Raw genomic sequence first — 17,474 nt, 5'->3', positions numbered from 1 at the left:
CCTGGACGTAGATCTCTTGATTAATGGTTCCCGTAGTAATGAAAATGTCGCTTTTTGGGCCACACGTGCATATGGCCTGCCAGACGAGATATTTTTGCGGGAACTTCGATAGTTTGATGGTTTTGAAAAATTCAGCTACCTTCCCTTTTCCTGATGCGGTATAAAACTCCTGTCCCGCAAGCTGCTTGAAATCCGCCTTCGTGTCGTCCATGACGACACAGTCGAACTTTGTGAGCAGATTCGACAACACGGCTCGTTTCGTGGCCCACTGCACAGTAGTATGGGAGACTTTGAGCTTGCCAGAGACGTCCTGGATGAAGAGGTTAGGATTCCGCTTATATTTCACCGCCACCTTCTTCGTCGTCGCTGCTACGTCCGGATAACGATTGCCACCGCTTCCAGGCTTCCTGGTGGTCGACAGACGCTCCCCGAACACTTTTAAAACATTCAAAGTGTTTTTATGTTACTTCATACGCGAAGTTAACGATTTTCAGAGTTGGTTGGAAATGCTAACATGAAGCTTTAGTGTGATGATTTATTAGCTAGAGAATGATCTTTAGAAGATGGTAGGTGGATAGTTCCGTTAGAGTACGGCAGTATGAAAATTGAATAGAGGTTGAAAGTGAGCGAAGGGCCATTAATGCGACAGTTTTTCAAGATAGACGCACATTTTTGCCTAACCCGTACGATGTACGCGGGGACTTGAAGTATGTCTCCAAGTCCACAGGCAAAAATGCGCGTCCCTCTTGTTGCTCATAAACTGACTGCGGCTGTGGAATAGATTGTATTGTGCTGAGTCTTGATCTGGAGTTTATGAAACTCATATATGTTTTCTTGAAGAATTTTAACCTTAGATTGTAAGTTTGATTAACCTTGTGTTTAGTTTGTATTTTGTGTACCTCTTTCTCCCTCATCCCATCCACTAACCTGAAGACGACCGTGAGTATGCGGTACAATTAATTTAACTCTTGATTTAAGACATTAATTATGTATAACGCAAATGATAACATGGCACTGTAAAGTTTTTTCTATTGAGCCTGTGCAAATAAATAAATTTAAAAAATATCAATTTTGCAAAACATTGCCTTGAAAAGAGATGTTCCTAAAATATTTGAAACACTCAGAAATTGACATGCTGACAATAAAAAAAAATAGATGACTGCACTGAACTTTTTTTTTCGAGAAATTGGAACACCAATTCAATAGTATTATTTTAAAACAAACTTTGACGGGAAAATAATTTTGAAAAATATTGTTTTCATACGTGGTTGTTGATTGTTTAGTTTTTTCAGAGTATTCCAGATTTTTACAGATTTTATATTTCAACTGAACCAGATGTCCTGTGACCATTGGCGTAACTAAAGAAAAATCTTAGGGGTGCTAAATTTATTTTTCGAATAACTCAATTAGGTAATTAGCGAAAAAAAAAATTATGCGTCAGGAAAATAAGTAAGTTGTAGTAACAATTATAGAGGGGACTACAGCCCCCTGAAAGTCCCCGTAGTTTTTTTCCTCTGTTCGGGACATAATACCACTGCGACCAGTAATTTGATCTATTGTAGTACACTGAAACCTCCGTTTACGAAGTCTTTTTTTACGCAGTATTCAATTTACGTCCCTCTTTTTACGAAGTAAATCCCAAATAACGAGTTTTCTTTGTACAAAGTAAATTCCAAATACCTAACGAGTTTTTTTTTGTGATTTTGGGAAACTGGGATATACTGTGAAATACCCCACAATATGGGTATTGTTGGAATCGGTGTGACGTGTAGGGACCGGAAATCGATGTCTGTCGCCATTTTGAAATCCAAGATGGCGGCTTCCAGTTACAGAAAAACTTGGAAATTCTGCCAAATACCCCACAATATGGGTATTTTTTGGAATCGGAGTGACGTGTAGGGACCGGATATCGATGTCTGACGCCATTTTGAAATCCAAGATGGCGGCTTCCGGTAGCATAAAAACCTGGAAATTCTGTCAAATACCCCACAATATGGGTATTTTTGGAATCGGAGTGACGTGTAGGGACCGAAAATCAATGTCTGACACCATTTTGAAATCCAAGATGGCGACTTCCGGTTACATAAAAACTTGGAAATTCTGCCAAATACCCCCACAATATGGGTATTTTTGAAATCAGGGTGATGTGCAGGGACCAGAAATCGATATCTGACGCCATTTTGAAATCCAAGTTGGGGGCTTCCGGTTACATAAAAACTTGGAAATTCTGTCATACACCCCACAATATGAGTATTTTTGGAATCGGAGTGACGTGTAGGGACCGGAAATCGATGTCTGACGCCATTTTGAAATCCAAGATGGCGGCTTCCAGTTACAGAAAAACTTGGAAATTCTGTCAAATACCCCACAATATGGGTATTTTTGGAATCGGAGTGACGTGTAGGGACCGAAAATCAATGTCTGACACCATTTTGAAATCCAAGATGGCGACTTCCGGTTACATAAAAACTTGGAAATTCTGCCAAATACCCCCACAATATGGGTATTTTTGAAATCAGGGTGATGTGCAGGGACCAGAAATCGATATCTGACGCCATTTTGAATTCCAAGTTGGGGGCTTCCGGTTACATAAAAACTTGGAAATTCTGTCATACACCCCACAATATGAGTATTTTTGGAATCGGAGTGACGTGTAGGGACCGGAAATCGATGTCTGACGCCATTTTGAGTTCCAAGATGGCGGCTTCCGGTAAGATAATAACTTCGAAATTGTGCCAAATACCCCACAATATGAATATTTTTGGAATCGGAGTGACGTGTAGGGACCGGATATCGATTTCTGACGCCATTTTGAAATCCAAGATGGCGGCTTCCGGTAACATAAAAACTTGGAAATTCTGCCAAATACCCCACAATATGGGTATTTTTGGAATCGGAGTGACGTGTAGGGACCGGAAATCAATGTCGCCATCTTGGATTTCAAAATGGCGTCAGACATAAATTTCCGGTTCTTACACGTCACTCCGATTTCAAAAATACCCATATTGTGGGGTATTTAACAGAATTTCCAAGTTTTTCTGTAACCGGAAGCCGCCATCTTGGATTTCAAAATGGCGTCAGACATCGATTTCCGGTCCCTACACGTCACCCTGATTCCAAAAATACCCATATTGTGGGGTATTTGACAATATTTTCAAACACCTCTTTTCACGAAGTAAATCCCAAATACATAACGAGTTTTCTTTTTACGAAGTAAATCCCAAATAACGAGGTTTTTTTACGCACTCATTCGATTTACGAACCCCCGTTTTGTTTCGTAAATGGAGGCTTCAGTGTATATCCCGTATACACACTTAAATTTTTTCGCCGAGATTCCAACAGCCGAGCAGTTTCTGCTGAGATTCAGTAAAACATTTGCCGAGACTCAGCTAACAAATAACAAGCTGAGATATCAGCTAACAAACAGATATTTTGAAGAGATATCAAGAAAAGTAAATGTAAATGTTGGAAATTTTACCGAGCTAGATTAAGTGTGTACTTAGTTTAGTGCATGTCGTATTACTCTATCACTATTGAGAAATGATGAAGTATTTGGTTTTGATACAGTTGTCATTCTTGCCTTCATCTAATTGAAAGGTCCCGCTATTTATACCCTTCGGAGTGTTGAAACACCCTCCAAAGGAGCGCCTCTTTGTCAGTCAAAATTGGATTCCTTAGCAAAAATAAGCAATGACACCGATAATGACCATGCATCAGAACCCTAGTCTTAACCACTTCAAACTAGGGAACAACGAATACGCCTTTTTAATAGAAACTAAACGATCGATTCAGCCTCTGGTGATGAATAGGAAAACGTCAGAAAGAGTTTTGTGAGCAGAAATGTCTACCGTGATACAGGAAACGGAACACTTTTTTACTTTTCCTGATAAATTGATTTATTAGAGATGCTCCAAAACTTGATTTACAGTTGAAAAATTTAATTCTGTAACGTTTTTGCAAAGATCCTGCTGGTGTTCAGGAATATATTTGTTGAGAAAAATGGAAAATTAGAAAAGTGCCTTAGTGGTTATGATCTTCCGGATTTCTTGTGTGTGAATTGGTAAATCAAAGTTGGCACTCGTGGAGAATAGAAGAACTATGAGAGTGATGATGGTTTCAAAATTTTACACGGTGAGGTATACGAGGGCAAACTTTAAATGCTTTTATTTTGCAAATGGATCATTTTATTTAAATCTGGTTAATGCTACGCTGGTAGAAAACTTAAGGACTACTTAATAGACATATAATATAGAAAAAATAATATCTTTTCAGATTTTTATGTGTAGACATAGATTTCAGCTTTTCTACAACTGTAGCAGCAACCAGATTTAAATAAAATGCTCCATTTGCAAAATAAAAGCATTTTAAGATTGCACTCGTATACCTCCCCGTGGAAAATTCTGAAACCATCATCACTCTCATAGTTCTTCTATTCTCCACGAGTGCCAACTTTGATTTGCCAAAAGTTAAGGTACAAATCAGTTCAAATCTGGGAAAAATCGTACAATAAGACAATTACCGATGGAAATTGGCAAGATATTGAATTAAAAATGCTCTAATTTGCGTTGTGAAAAATAGTTATTCTGAAGTAAACAAACGGTTTGGTTGACGTTTCTTTTCGAACTCGCGTGGTGCACTCTACGTTGGTGCTGCATTAAAAAGGCCTATAGAATATTAGGAATCACATAGGTGGAGACTAATTAACTCATTTTTTCCTTGTTTCAAGATCATCCTCGGTCCAAGCAACCCGAGGACTTATCATTATCAACAAGGCATAAAAAGTAACAAGGACAAAAATGTGTTCCTTTGGTTACTGAAAAATCCTGTACCCCTAGTTTGAAGTAGTCAAGACTACTGTGTTACCTGACTTATAACGAATATACGTTGTATACGAGTACCCCGAACACAACGTATGACTCGTCTAATTTTGCATAGCATTTGCAATGTAAAATTAGACGAACATACGTTGTATTCGGGGTACTCGTATACAACGTATATTCGTTATAAGTCAGGTAACACAGTAGGAATCGGTGGTAAATCTTACATCCCGTAACGTACCATAAAAAGATGATCTACCCACGTTACGTGTAAGCCCCTGCAGTTAGGCAAATTCCAGTAACTGTCCTGGCAACGCCGATGCAGAGGATTCTGTTATTGTTGTGGAGTTGTGAGTGACACGCTTGTGACTTGTGATACGCACTTGCAGGCAGCGCAGCAATCTTTGGCAGAGCCAATCATTAGCCATCATACAATTCTGGGGAAACCCCTCAGCCAGCCCGGGACAGAGGTGAACATGGTTTCAATCAACGCACATTAACGTCTGCCGATTGATCGTTCCCACACCAGCGATATTCCAGCTCTTTTTTAGTATCATCATTTTATTAGAAGCGATTGTTTGTTTCAAAGTGTACGTGCTTGTGTTTTGTAGGGGAACTAGGGGCAAGAAGGTCACCCGGGGCAAAAGTGCCACCCTCAATATGTTTTGAAAATCAAATATTTATTTCACAATTTCTGCATTAAGACGCTACTATTGATGGTTGATTTTTTTTTTATATCTTTATTAAGGAGACTTTCAGCCCTGGGCTGGTTCGTCTCCTGATGTTTGATTGAAACATTAATAAGAATAAATTATTAAATATTATCTTTTTTTGATCAAAAGCTATATTCCTAAAAATTAACTACTCTAGACTGGCACCCCTACATTGGTTTATATGTTTTGTATAAAAAAAAAATCGTTAAGTCAACATTTTAGTGAAATAAACCATAAAAGCAGTTGCTGGGATGCTTAAGAATAGTAAGTTGTTGTTTATAAATGAACATTTATCAGTTTCACTTCATTTTAGACCTATGGCCTTTTTGTCTCAAAAGAGTGGCTCCCTTGCCCCGTAGAGCAGGAACGACATGACATTTTGAAAAAAATCTGAACATTTTCTGATTGGGTTTAATTTTAATTACAGTGTTGATACATGAAGACACGGAATCTCATATAACAACGCACTATCGTTAGGGTGACCGTCTTGTCCCTAGTTCCCCTACGCTGAGAGAGGTGTACCAACCGGTTCAAGATCATTTGCACACGATATATTTTAAAATTTGCGCCTCACACTCAGTTTAGTCTGGAACGAGCCCAGCTATAGTGCAGTGTAAGTAATCAAAAGCGTTGTATGCAGTGTCTAAAACATTAATATAGATTCTTATAAGGTTATCAGTGCTTTCTTCTGAAAGGGTTTCAATCAATCCATAATCAATCCCGGTTGACGTAGAAGGCAGTCATTAGAATAAATTTAATTCGTAGTCAGGCGGCTCCATTTGTTCGGGCTCACCCAGACTAATAAAAAAACGGAATTCCCTAGAACAATATCATAAACAAGCGCAATAACCATAATCAACTGTCGATGCAGTTTTAGCATCGGCTCTGTAGCGCGAACAGCAGGTCAACGGGGTGAATCGTTTCGCAATCGCTATACGGGTCTAGTACATAAACAAACGATGGAGTAACGTCTCTGCCGGTTCTGTTACAGTTCATAATTACGGTAATACAATCCGACAGCCAAACAGTCTGGTAGGCTGCTCATCGCTGGCAAGAGGGTTCTTGAGATGGCGTTCAGAACAAACTTCATTATCATTGGCTGCGTCTTCTTGCTGTTGTCGATGCATTCGGTGCCGACTGAGGCGAAGGTGTACCAAAAATGTCCCCTGGTAAAGCTGCTGGATGGTCAGCAGATTTCCAGGACATTGATTTCGAACTGTAAGTGAAGGGCAACAATCCAACCAAGTTAACTTTAAAGGCATCTGACTGTTCCAGGGATCTGCATGATCAATGCCGAAAGTGGCGGCGACACATCGAAGGAGGTGACTTTGGACAACAAGACTACCAGCTATGGTATCTTTCAGGTAAGTACTACTGTGTTACCTGACTTATAACGAATATACGTTGTATACGAGTACCCCGAATACAACGTATAGTTCGGCTAATTTTACATTGCAAATGCTATGCAAAATTAGACGAGTCATACGTTGTTTTCGGGGTACTCGTACGCAACGTATATTCGTTATCCGTCAGGTAACACAGTAGGGGAAACGCTCCTATAGTAGCGGTACGTTAGAAGCGTTAGGTTCCTATAGTTGTGCATGGAGACTCAATACACAACTATAGGAACCTAACGCATTTAACGTACCGCAACTATAGGAGCATTTACCCTACTTTATTCAAATAACCGACCTCACTTTTTATGTATTCAAACAGATCAACAGCAAGGAGTGGTGCCGTGCGGGCCGTAAGGGGGGAAAGTGCAACACAAACTGTGAAGGTAAGGTCCACTTACGAGTCTTATCTCCTGCTGATCGTTACCGAGAAAGGAGGGACGGTCTCCCATCCAACGTTGTTTCTTATGATTAATTAGGGTTCTTTATGTCTGAATTTCATTCACGCTGCGGCAGCATTCCTGAACGATGATATTTCCGATGACATTGATTGTGCTAAGCTCATATACAAGGATCAAGGTTTCTCCTACTGGAAGGGATGGGTCAACAAGTGCAAGCAGAAACCACTACCGGATATTTCCATGTGTTGGAAGTGAGATGGCGGGAGACAGAGGAGGGGAAGCTTCAAAATGCAAACACCAAAAGTCGGAAGTCGGCGGGACGGATTATGCAAATAATGGACTCGAATGTGTCTCGAGAGAAGTGTAAATAGAAGGATGAGTCAACAGCGATGCTGGGAGATGTTCGGAAAATAATGATTGTAATAAATTGTTGACTTCAGCATATGATTTTATTTCTTATGTTATCACATTCGAATGTTTATACGTATATGATTGTTATACTTGGACGGGCGTCAAACCTTAAAAACCGTTCATCAAAAAGATACTAGCTGATAGATCAATGTTGCTATGGGCAAAACAATTTTTTTAAAGCTGAAGGATTAGGCCAGATGCCAACAGACTGAACGCCATTTGGCCAAGTGCTATTATCACAATTGCTATTTAGCCGAGTGGGATTTATTAGGATATAATTTATGACCCTTCTGCTTAAATCACATTATGAATGTATTTCGCACCACGAGTGCTTCTGTCAGTCATGTAAAAAACAAAAAACAATCGAACAACTGTAAGCAAGTTAATACAAGTTTTTCTTTCGCATTTTCCACTATAAATCGGCTCGTTTTCTTTTCGAAAGTCCTTCTGCCCATTAGGTTATGGGCCTAAGAACGGTTACTGGTCGCGGATCGGTCGGATTGTAAGTTTTTCGGTCGTTATTTCGAGTGCAAAGAATGGGCGACGAGAAGGAAGTCTGCCACCGCGTGGCGTTGTTCGACGGGACGAATTTCCCCGCATGGAAATTTCGTATGCTGACCTTGTTGGAGGAGTTCGACTTGGTGGAATGCATCGAGAACGAAATTGAGAATGTGGCGGAATTGAAAATCGAAGATGCGGACACGGCGGAAGTGCAGCAACAGAAGAGGAAAGCCCTGGAGAAACGGCAGAAGAAGGAGAAACACTGCAAATCGATGATCGTCTCTCGGATTCACGACGATCAGTTGGAGCACCTGCAAGGAAAAACAACCCCCAAGCAGATGTGGGACGGACTCGTGAAAATCTTCGAACGGAAGAGTGTAGCGAAGCGGATGCATCTGAATCGGCAACTGCATGAGTTACGGTACACGTCTGGATCGCTGCAGGAGCATTTCGTGAAATTTGATCGAATGATGCGGATGTACAAGAATGATATCGATGCCGTGTGTCGATTGTTGCTTTCGCTCGGATCGCAGTATGATCAACAATTAATACGAAACTAACGATTTTAAATTGGCTCACCACTTTAGTAGCCTATTGGTCCCAAGCAAACGATTAACGTACCCTATTCTAGTTGAAATTCTATTACTACACTATGTTTGTTTTGATTCGCTATGAAAGTTTGACAGATAACATCAGGGGTGTGTGGATTCATGCAGAACATGCAGGGGTGAGTGAAATAGCTTGGGACTGCTTGGGACCGTTGTTCTGGTACTGAGTGAGTTAAAAATAATAATGATTTTCTTCGGGACCCAGTGGTCTTAGAGTTACCTCTATGGTATGATGCTGTTGTTACTTCGATTGAATCCCAACCGGAAGAGCAGCTGACGATGGACTTCGTAAAATGCCGTCTTCTCGACGAGGAAATCAAGCGGAAAGGAGCAGCATCGGATGCTAAAGAGGCGAAGAACGACTCGGCGGCGTTTTCTGGAAGTACAGGTCGCAAACAAAAGCAAAAGAAGAAAGTCTTCAGATGTTTTGGTTGCCAGAAGGAGGGACATAAGCTTGCTGACTGTCCTGAGAGGAAGAAAGTTGAAAACAAATCCTCCGGTAAGTCTAGTGCTCACGTTGCTGAGGGCAAGAAAAGCGGTGTGATGTTCCTCACGGATAGCCAAGTGTCGCTGTGCCAGGAAAACAAAATCCGATGGTTTATTGATTCGGGGGCCACCAAACACATCTGTAACGACAGAAAGCTTTTCTCGAAGCTGGAGCTGCTCGACCAACCCATGAAGATTGCCGTAGCGAAGAGTGGTGAATGGGTGACGGCAAAATATGCCGGCGACGTTCCCGTTGTGTCGGTGATCGGCGATAAAACTATCGATGCAACTGTGACTGGTGTTGTCTACATTCCGGAGGCACGGTGCAACTTGTTCTCGATTAGCAAGATCGAATCGGCTGGAATGAAGGTGGTGTTTCAAGAAGGCAAGGTTGAGATTCTGAAGGATTCGGTGGTCGTGGCTACTGGTCAAAGGAACGAGAAACTCTACGTGTTAAAATTCTACACACAAGATGAGTGCGATGCTGTATATTTTTCGGGGAAGATTTGCAAGGCGACGGAATTGTGGCACCGCCGCTACGGCCATCTTGGCGAGAGGAACCTGTCGAGCTTGATGAAGAATGGCATGGTGAAAGGCATGAAGGGTTACAGCGGTGACAAATCTTCGGTTATTCGCGAACCGTGCATGGCAGCGAAGCAAACCAGAAATCCATTCACTCTGCGAGAGGAGCGACGTTCGAGTCGGGTTCTGGAGCTGGTCCACTCCGATGTCTGTGGGCCAGTAACACCAACTGGTTGGGATGGTGACAGGTACTTCACAACTGTTATCGATGACTGGACGCGGTTTACTGTGGTGTTTCTGATCCGGTCAAAAGATGAAGTAGCAGGGTGCTTTAAACAGTACGAAGCGGAAATGACAGCAAAGTTCGGGGTGATGATTTCTCGGTTGCGTTCTGACAATGGTGGAGAATATGTCAGCAAGGAGTTGCGATCTTTCTGCAAGGGAAAAGGCATCAAGCTGGAGTATACGGTACCTTACACGCCGGAACAGAACGGCGTCGCCGAACGAATGAATCTAACGTTGGAGGAGAAAGCCCGTTCGATGTTGTTTGATTCTGGAGTTGATCGTGCGTTCTGGGGAGAGGCGGTGCAGACCGCTGCGTTCCTGACAAACAGAAGTCCAGCAAGGGCTATTGGCGACGGGATGACACCGCTCTCGGTGCTATGGAGTACGTCGGAAACTTGCCAAGTACTATTGCTGAATTGAAGAAGAGACCCGACTGGTCGAAGTGGAAAGTAGCTGTCGAGGAGGAGATGAACTCGCTGCTGAAGAATAAAACGTGGACGCTCATGAAGCTTCCGAACGGGCGAGAAGCAATCACGTGTAAGTGGGTTTTTCGGATCAAACCTGGAGAAGGCCAGGAACCAGATCGATACAAAGCTCGATTGGTTGCGCGCGGCTTCAGCCAACGATTCGGATTTGACTATACCGAGACCTACTCGCCGGTCGCGAAGTTGGACACGTTGAGGATGATGCTAGCTGTCGCCAATCAGGAGCGAATGCTGGTCCATCAAATGGACGTTCGGACAGCGTTCCTCAATGGAGATGTGACCAAGGAAATATTCATGGCTCAGTCTGAGGGGTTCAAGCGCGGAGATGGTCTAGTCTACCGACTGAATCGATCTCTCTATGGTCTCAAGCAGGCTTCGAAAGCGTGGAACGATAGGTTCCACCGTTTCGTCACACAGCTTGGATTCCGGAGAACGAATGGTGACCAGTGCTTGTATGTACGTGGCGATGGACGAATGAAGATTTTCTTGATCCTGTACGTGGATGATATTTTGGTGATTGGACACGAGCTGAAGGATATTCTAGCGGTAAAGAGTTCATTGTCGAAGGAGTTCGATATGACGAATTCTGGAGAGGTGACGAGTTTCCTTGGTATGAGAATTACAAGGGCCATTGAGCGGAGAGTTCTGCGGATTAGCCAACAAAGGTATCTACTGGATCTGCTAGCACGGTTCAACATGTCCGAGTGTAAGCCAAGTTCCGTTCCGATGGAGAGTCGCCTTCGACTGGAGAAAGGAGAGGAATCGCAGCGTACGTCGAAGCCATACAGGGAGTTAATAGGCTGCTTGATGTATGTAACGTTAACCACTCGTCCAGATCTGTCAGCTGCGGTTAACTATTTTAGCCAATTCCAAAGCTGTCCGACAGAGGAACATTGGACATATTTGAAACGTGTGTTGCGGTATGTCAAGGGCTCTGTGGATGTCGGACTGGAATACAACGGCGATGATAGTGCAGCTTTCCTGGTGGCGTATTGTGATGCCGACTGGGCGAATGACATTGTCGACCGGCGATCAGTTTCAGGACACTTATTCAAAGTATTCGGATGTACAACAACATGGGCGACCAGAAAACAACGGACTGTATCGCTTTCGTCAACAGAGGTTGAGTTGATAGCTCTTTGTGAAGCCACTTGCGAAGGAATATGGATTGTGCGGCTTCTCACCGAGTTGGGTTTCCAGATAAAGACACCTGTTCTATATTTTGAGGACAACCAATCTGCTATCAAGGTGGTAGAAGAATCGAGGGATTGGAGTAAGCTGAAGCACATCGATGTTAAACACAACTTCGTGAAGGAATTGGTGCAAAGAGGAAGCATCGGATTGAAGTACGTGCCAACTGAGCAGCAGGAAGCCGATATCCTTACCAAAGGATTAACTCCGGAACCGTTCCAGCGTCTGCGAGCAGCTATCGGCCTTGGAGTTTGCATACATTAAGGAGGAGTATTGGGGTATAATTTATGAGCCTTCTGCCTAAATCACATTATGAATGTATTTCGCACCACGAGTGCTTCTGTCAGCAAGTTAATACAAGTTTTTCTTTCGCATTTTCCACTATGAATCGGCGTGTTTTCTTTTCAAAAGTCCTTCTGCCCATTAGGATTAGGCCGAAGAGGTCACGTTAAAATGCGTCATTTTATCAAAATTGAAATTTCTGCCAAACTTTCCTGAAATTTTGAAAATTTTCCCAGTTGTGCGATACACATTTAAATCATTCAAACTATCCATAATATCGAATGCAATTGTGCCGACAGAATCACTAAGTAAAAGCCATTACAAATACAGCAACATTTGTCTATGTTTTAATTATATTGAAAGTTTGCATAGATCTCTTTTGGATACTGTTGAAATGTTCTCATGAATTTGCTTTAACATCATTAACTTTCACACAGTTCTATTTTGAATTCATCACAAATAAGTTTGAAAACCTAAATTCTATACAAATCACCTCAAACAAAATTTTAAATTCGTCGATACTTCCCGTCGATGGAGCCTTGACTTCCCCACCTGATACAGCTGTACCCAGCAATAGTTTGCATATCGGGCCCCCAATGACTGGCAGCCGACCCCCTACTCTGAAGCAAACCAGTTTAGCCCTACAATGGAACATGAACGGCTATTTCCACAACCTACACGACTTCGAGGACTTAATCCGCTCCAAATCTCCGACCATCCTGGCCATACAAGAGGTTCACAGAACGAACCGCAGCTACATGGACAAAACGTTGCAGGGCCAATACCATTGCATTGGCTACTCACGGTAGGTGCAAATATATATCAATCGACAGCTCTTGGAATACACAGGTCAGTCTCCTTCTCCCGATAAAACTATCAACAGATATCATTGCAGTTGCGGCTCGCATTGAAATTCCCTTCCCGGTTCCCTTCAGATTGCAATGAGGTACAGAGAGAGGTGAAGCAGATCGTGAAATATTGTTGTATTAGTAAACCCAAAAATCAACGTAAACGCAAGTAGTGACGTCACTAATTTCTTGTATCGTACAGGGGTTTTACTCACACAACTTAAACGATTGCTTCATCTCGGTAATAAAGCTCATTGGTCAGTTTGTACCTCCCTACGCAGGACAATGCGGACTTGAGTCAACGTCTACGTAAACTCGTCGATCAGTTGGAAGTTGAGTGTTAGAGATTAGTGACGTTTAACGCTCTCACACTAGCGGGAGTAACGCCGGGTAAAGTTGTTTATTATTTTCCTCTGGCTAACCTAAAAAATGTATGAAAGTAGATCTGTCAAAATGAGTTTGACATCGATTTGTTATGTATATTCCTCGGATATTCACTAACACGCTCTCACATATAGCACCAATACAACCCGACGTGAAAATCTTTCTTATATAATGGTTGCTATGATGAGTTTTCACCGTTTGCTCTCCAGTTTTCAAAATGACGTCCAAGCAAGAGGAGCAGCGTGTCAAAATTTTGCTCGCGTGGCAAGATAATCCGACGTTCTCACACGCCAAGTTGGCAAAATTGCTGGATGTGGCCAAATCGACCGTGACAAACGTTTTAAAAGTGTTCGGTGAGCGTCTGTCGACCACCAGGAAGCCTGGAAGCGGCAGCAATCGTAATCCAGACGTGGCAGCGACGACGAAGAAGGTGGCGGTGAAATACAAGCGGAATCCTAACCTCTCCATCCGGGACGTCGCTGGCAAGCTCAATGTCTCCCATACTACTGTGCAGTGGGCCAAGAAACGAGCCGGGTTGTCGAAATTTAAGAAGGTGAAGGTGGCGAACCGAGATTACAAACAAAACACGTCGGCAAAGCAGCGGTCCCGAAAGCTGTATAGAGCATTTCCCCATGAATTCGCAAATCGGTTTATTCTTGTATTTTTTGATTTGGTTGAAAATTTGCGGAAACGTTCCTTATGACCGACAATGCCATTTTGCATCTTCATATCGCCATTTTGAATCCAACCTTATTTTTGAAAAGGGCATATAGAAAAATATCATGCGGCAATATTGCAGGTAATAGATGAGACTATTCGAAAAAAATATGTGTGTGGTCTCTTTAACGTCCATGGCAAGGTTCACGGTTCGGTTCCAGTCTTTCTATAAGTACAGAGCGAAAGCTTATACGTAAATCATGATGGCGAAAGACTAACATAAAGTTCACTTTAGCCAATAAAAATCCCCATATAAACTTCAAAGGGAGTGCAGCCAGTGCAGTATGAGATCGCAACCAAATGAGCTCAAATTTTGGGAGAATAATCAGGACCTGATTTAGAATCGATTAAGCTTCGAAGAGCAAATCGATATTTTGAACCACTCTAATGTATATGCCTTTGTTTTTAGTTAAGCTTTTTATAATTTTTGACGTAGGATTACGTCTTTCGGCAACATAATTGAACCCCCAATTGCAAAAAAAAACAAAATCGACCGCGTTACGAAAAGTGGTCAGGTTTTGACTACTTATAACTCTGCAAATAGCGGATGGATTTTAATTCTAAACAAGCCAATCAATTGGAAATTTTTCTACGAATCGAACACTTTATCAATGTTCAATAGGTCACTATTGAAAATTACACGAATTTCCAACTGTTGAAATAGCACAAAAAAGAATAACAAACATCCCCAGCTGTCAATTATTCCAAAATTGTATAGACACAACCACATTTCCGTAATAGACTACAAAAATCACAACCGGAAAATAAATATCATTAACCGAATGCTCAATTGAAGCCAGAATCGAGGTTGGAATGGACTGGTTGATGTTTTCGACGTGATTGGCTGGACAATCAGTAGATTATCACTCAGGCAGTGCCAGAAGCACCTGTAAATGCACGATTTACGAAACAACTGTGAAGAGGGGTGCCACCATTGAATGAAATAGTATAGAGGTCCTTAGGTTGGTCGAAGGATCATGTACGTTTGCGCTGGCAGGCAGTTTTCAGTTACTTTTTAAATAAAATAGCTTCTGCTTTCTACACTTTATCTTGCAAACTTCCATCTAACTTGTTATTGTTTTGTAATGTTTTATGCGTATTCATACAAACAAGGTCTTCAAGGAAAGATGTTGGTTCAATGCTCGAAATTCTAAAGCAGCTGTCAGTGGCGGTTGTCGATTTCGGTTGTCAAATATGACACCAAATGCTTTTTTTTTCTCTGAATTGGCAATATATAAAAAACATACTTAACTACTATTATCCCTTATTTATTTATGCCTAACGCACGCATGCTAAACGTATTAATGCCTAATGGGGTACGCTCTGCTCGAATATAGATTAAAAGTTGCTGTCTTCAGCAAATTTGTTCATATGAACAAGAACAACACGGCCGTATCGTTTAATTTTAATCCCATTGTCTTTAATATTACTACTATTATTCTACAAACAATCCAATTCAAAAAAAAGTAAAAAAGTGTTGATTTACACGAGATACAAACTATCCTCACTGCAAACCAAATCTAACCCAAAATTATTGCCTTTTCCCTTTTCTCAGGTTCCAAATCATCCTGTGTCTAGTCCTGCTACAGCTGACTGCCTCGTCCTGTGGAGCCGAATTCATGACAGCGGGAATCGCCGGTGGAGGCCCAAGATTTTCCGTAAATACCCCTCAGAAGGACCAAAGCTCCCCTTCGCTACCGACGGCGACAGAGTCTACCATAGTTAGGATAGTTCCCAGCGATCTTTTAGTCAATAGTAACAGTAGTGATAGCAGTAGCAGTAATATTCAAACTAACCAAAGAACAAAACCAGCGACCGGCGATCAAGGTAGCGCCAAGGAAGCCTTCCGAGTTACCTGGAGTACGCTGAAGTATGTGAACAAAGCGGAGCTGGGGAAGAAGCGATTCGAGAAAAAGTCGGCTCTAGTTACCCAAGCGATAGATTTGGGAGACTGGCAGTGTCCGAACATCACCCAGAATTCCAATCTGGAATGTGGATGTGATATGCCTCACACGCTGCGATGCCGAGGCGATCTTCATGGGCTGGAACTGATTGCCGAAGGCTTGCGAGCTTCCCGGTACTCGGTGTCGCTACTGGATTGCACCCTCAAGAATGTGACCGTTATTAGTGATGCGAATATTTTCGAAGGCGTGTCGCTACAGGGTCTTGTGATATCTTCCGGTGAGATTAAACGAGTTAACAGGATGACGTTTGCTGGGATCAAAAACTCCCTACAAACCTTGGGGTTACCAAACAACGCACTGACTGGAGTACCAATGCAATCTCTGGCTGCACTTCCTCAGCTCGATCGATTGGACCTATCGAACAACAGGATCAAATCAATTCAAAGCACAGATTTCATTTCAGTTCCAAAGCTCTCCTTCTTGGAACTGAGCGAAAATCAGATTTCACTTATTGCTCCCAAAAGCTTCATTCCTATTCGGAACTTGATCCATCTAAAACTGAACGGTAATCGTTTGGGAGAATCGCCAGAAAGCATGAAAGCCCTGGAAGCATGCCTAAACCTCAGAGAATTAGATCTTCGATCCAACACCATTCGAGGACCGCTGAAGAATACTACCCTTCCGATCATCAAAGGCCTTGAGATTTTGAAGTTGGACAAAAACTCAATTACCAGCATTCAAAATGGCGCCCTGGAACAACTAGCAAAACTGCAGATGCTCTCCCTACGCCACAATCAAATTGATGTCCTACAGGATCACGCCTTTTCCGGGCTGGCATCTCTCCAAGTCCTAGATCTAGGCCAAAATGGGATAGTCTCCATCTCCGGATCATCCCTGAAACACCTACCGCGACTCATAGTCCTCGATCTCACCCACAACTTCCTACGAGCTCTTACGACCGACATTGTTGCCCCACTGCAATCTCTCAAAGAGCTCCGGCTCGATGGCAATGACATCTCCATCATCGCACAGAATGCTCTCCAGAATGCATCCACACTTCACAGTCTTTCCCTGGAAAACAACCCCCTGGCTTGCGATTGTACGATGAAACCGTTCGTAGAGTGGCTTTCCACCTCGAGGATCGCTTCGCAGAACGTCCTGGGAGCGGTATGTGCCACCCCGCCTCATCTGGAAGGAGCTTCACTGCTTCAAATAGCAACCGAATCGATGAACTGCAATGGTGGCAACGGCGCAAAGGATACGAGTGATCAGAACTTTTTCAAGACGATCGAGGTGATGCTGAAGCTGAAGAATAATATGTCCTACATTCGGGAGGTCAGTGCGGATGTGGAACTGAAGGGGATCAATTTTACCGATGAGAGCGACGTTTTCCTGTACTGGAGGATGCAGACTGATGAGTACTCGTGTCGGTTCGTGTACGTATTTCACGATGATGATCCGGAGAATATCCTCTATAATTCGGAGGTGAGTTGGGACGGTTTATGAGCTTGTTAAATCGAAAGTC

The 17,474-nt window shown here is 42.5% G+C and overlaps 2 protein-coding genes across 2 annotated transcripts in view; both read left to right on the top strand.

The window, feature by feature from the left end:
* Lrt (Leucine-rich tendon-specific protein) overlaps positions 1-17,474 on the top strand; it is a 114,300-nt gene that overhangs the window by 87,419 nt on the left and 9,407 nt on the right. The window contains exon 2 of the mRNA XM_065226627.1: positions 15,601-17,434. Within this exon, the coding sequence (XP_065082699.1) occupies positions 15,601-17,434 (1,834 nt within the window). The remainder of the gene's footprint in view (positions 1-15,600; positions 17,435-17,474) is intronic.
* LOC135705051 (lysozyme c-1-like) lies at positions 6,333-7,733 on the top strand. The gene is made up of 4 exons (XM_065226610.1): positions 6,333-6,748; positions 6,806-6,894; positions 7,247-7,310; positions 7,441-7,733. The coding sequence occupies exons 1-4, from the start codon at positions 6,598-6,600 to the stop codon at positions 7,578-7,580; spliced, it is 444 nt and encodes a 147-aa protein (XP_065082682.1). The 5' UTR covers positions 6,333-6,597; the 3' UTR covers positions 7,581-7,733.

Source organism: Ochlerotatus camptorhynchus, unplaced genomic scaffold (assembly GCF_037179485.1).
Source record: "Ochlerotatus camptorhynchus isolate MF236.1 unplaced genomic scaffold, CSIRO-AGI_Acam_v1.1 ptg000257l, whole genome shotgun sequence".
NCBI lineage: Eukaryota > Metazoa > Arthropoda > Insecta > Diptera > Culicidae > Ochlerotatus > Ochlerotatus camptorhynchus.
Note: the sequence above shows the minus strand (reverse complement) of the source record. Positions and strands in the feature narration are given on the sequence as shown.